Source organism: Phaethon lepturus, unplaced genomic scaffold (genome assembly GCF_000687285.1).
Source record: "Phaethon lepturus isolate BGI_N335 unplaced genomic scaffold, ASM68728v1 scaffold30647, whole genome shotgun sequence".
NCBI classification, from domain to species: Eukaryota; Metazoa; Chordata; class Aves; order Phaethontiformes; family Phaethontidae; genus Phaethon; species Phaethon lepturus.
In genome coordinates, this window is record NW_010553003.1 from 1 (window position 1) to 352 (window position 352).

General features: G+C 67.0%; 1 protein-coding gene across 1 annotated transcript in view; it reads left to right on the forward strand.

Annotated features, from left to right (window-relative positions):
* Positions 1-164: 164 nt before the first annotated feature.
* RPL22 (ribosomal protein L22) overlaps positions 165-352 on the forward strand; it is a gene marked incomplete at its 5' end in the record, with an annotated part of 2,018 nt that continues 1,830 nt past the window's right edge. The window contains one exon of the mRNA XM_010291407.1: positions 165-269. Within this exon, the coding sequence (XP_010289709.1) occupies positions 165-269 (105 nt within the window). The remainder of the gene's footprint in view (positions 270-352) is intronic.

Below are 352 nucleotides of genomic sequence, written 5' to 3' on the forward strand. Positions count from 1 at the left end.
GTGGGGGGCCCTTCCCTCTCCTCGCTGTCCCCGGTCCCCATCCCGTCCCAGGTCCCTTCCTTCTGCCCCCAGCGCGGAGCTCGGCCCCCTCCCTCTTCCCTGCTGCCCTCGGGCCCGTTGCCTGGAGCCGGTCCCTCACGGCGCTCTCTTTCCCCCCACTGCAGAAGAAGCCCGCAGCGAAAGGTGGCAAAAAAAAGAAGCAGGTGCTGAAGTTCACCCTGGACTGCACTCACCCCGTGGAGGATGGCATCATGGACGCCGCCAACTTTGTGAGTGTAGGGCCTCCCCGGGGGCCGACATGATGGCCCTGCTTGACACCCTGGGCCTTCCCGGAGGTGGCTGCTGGCTCTGG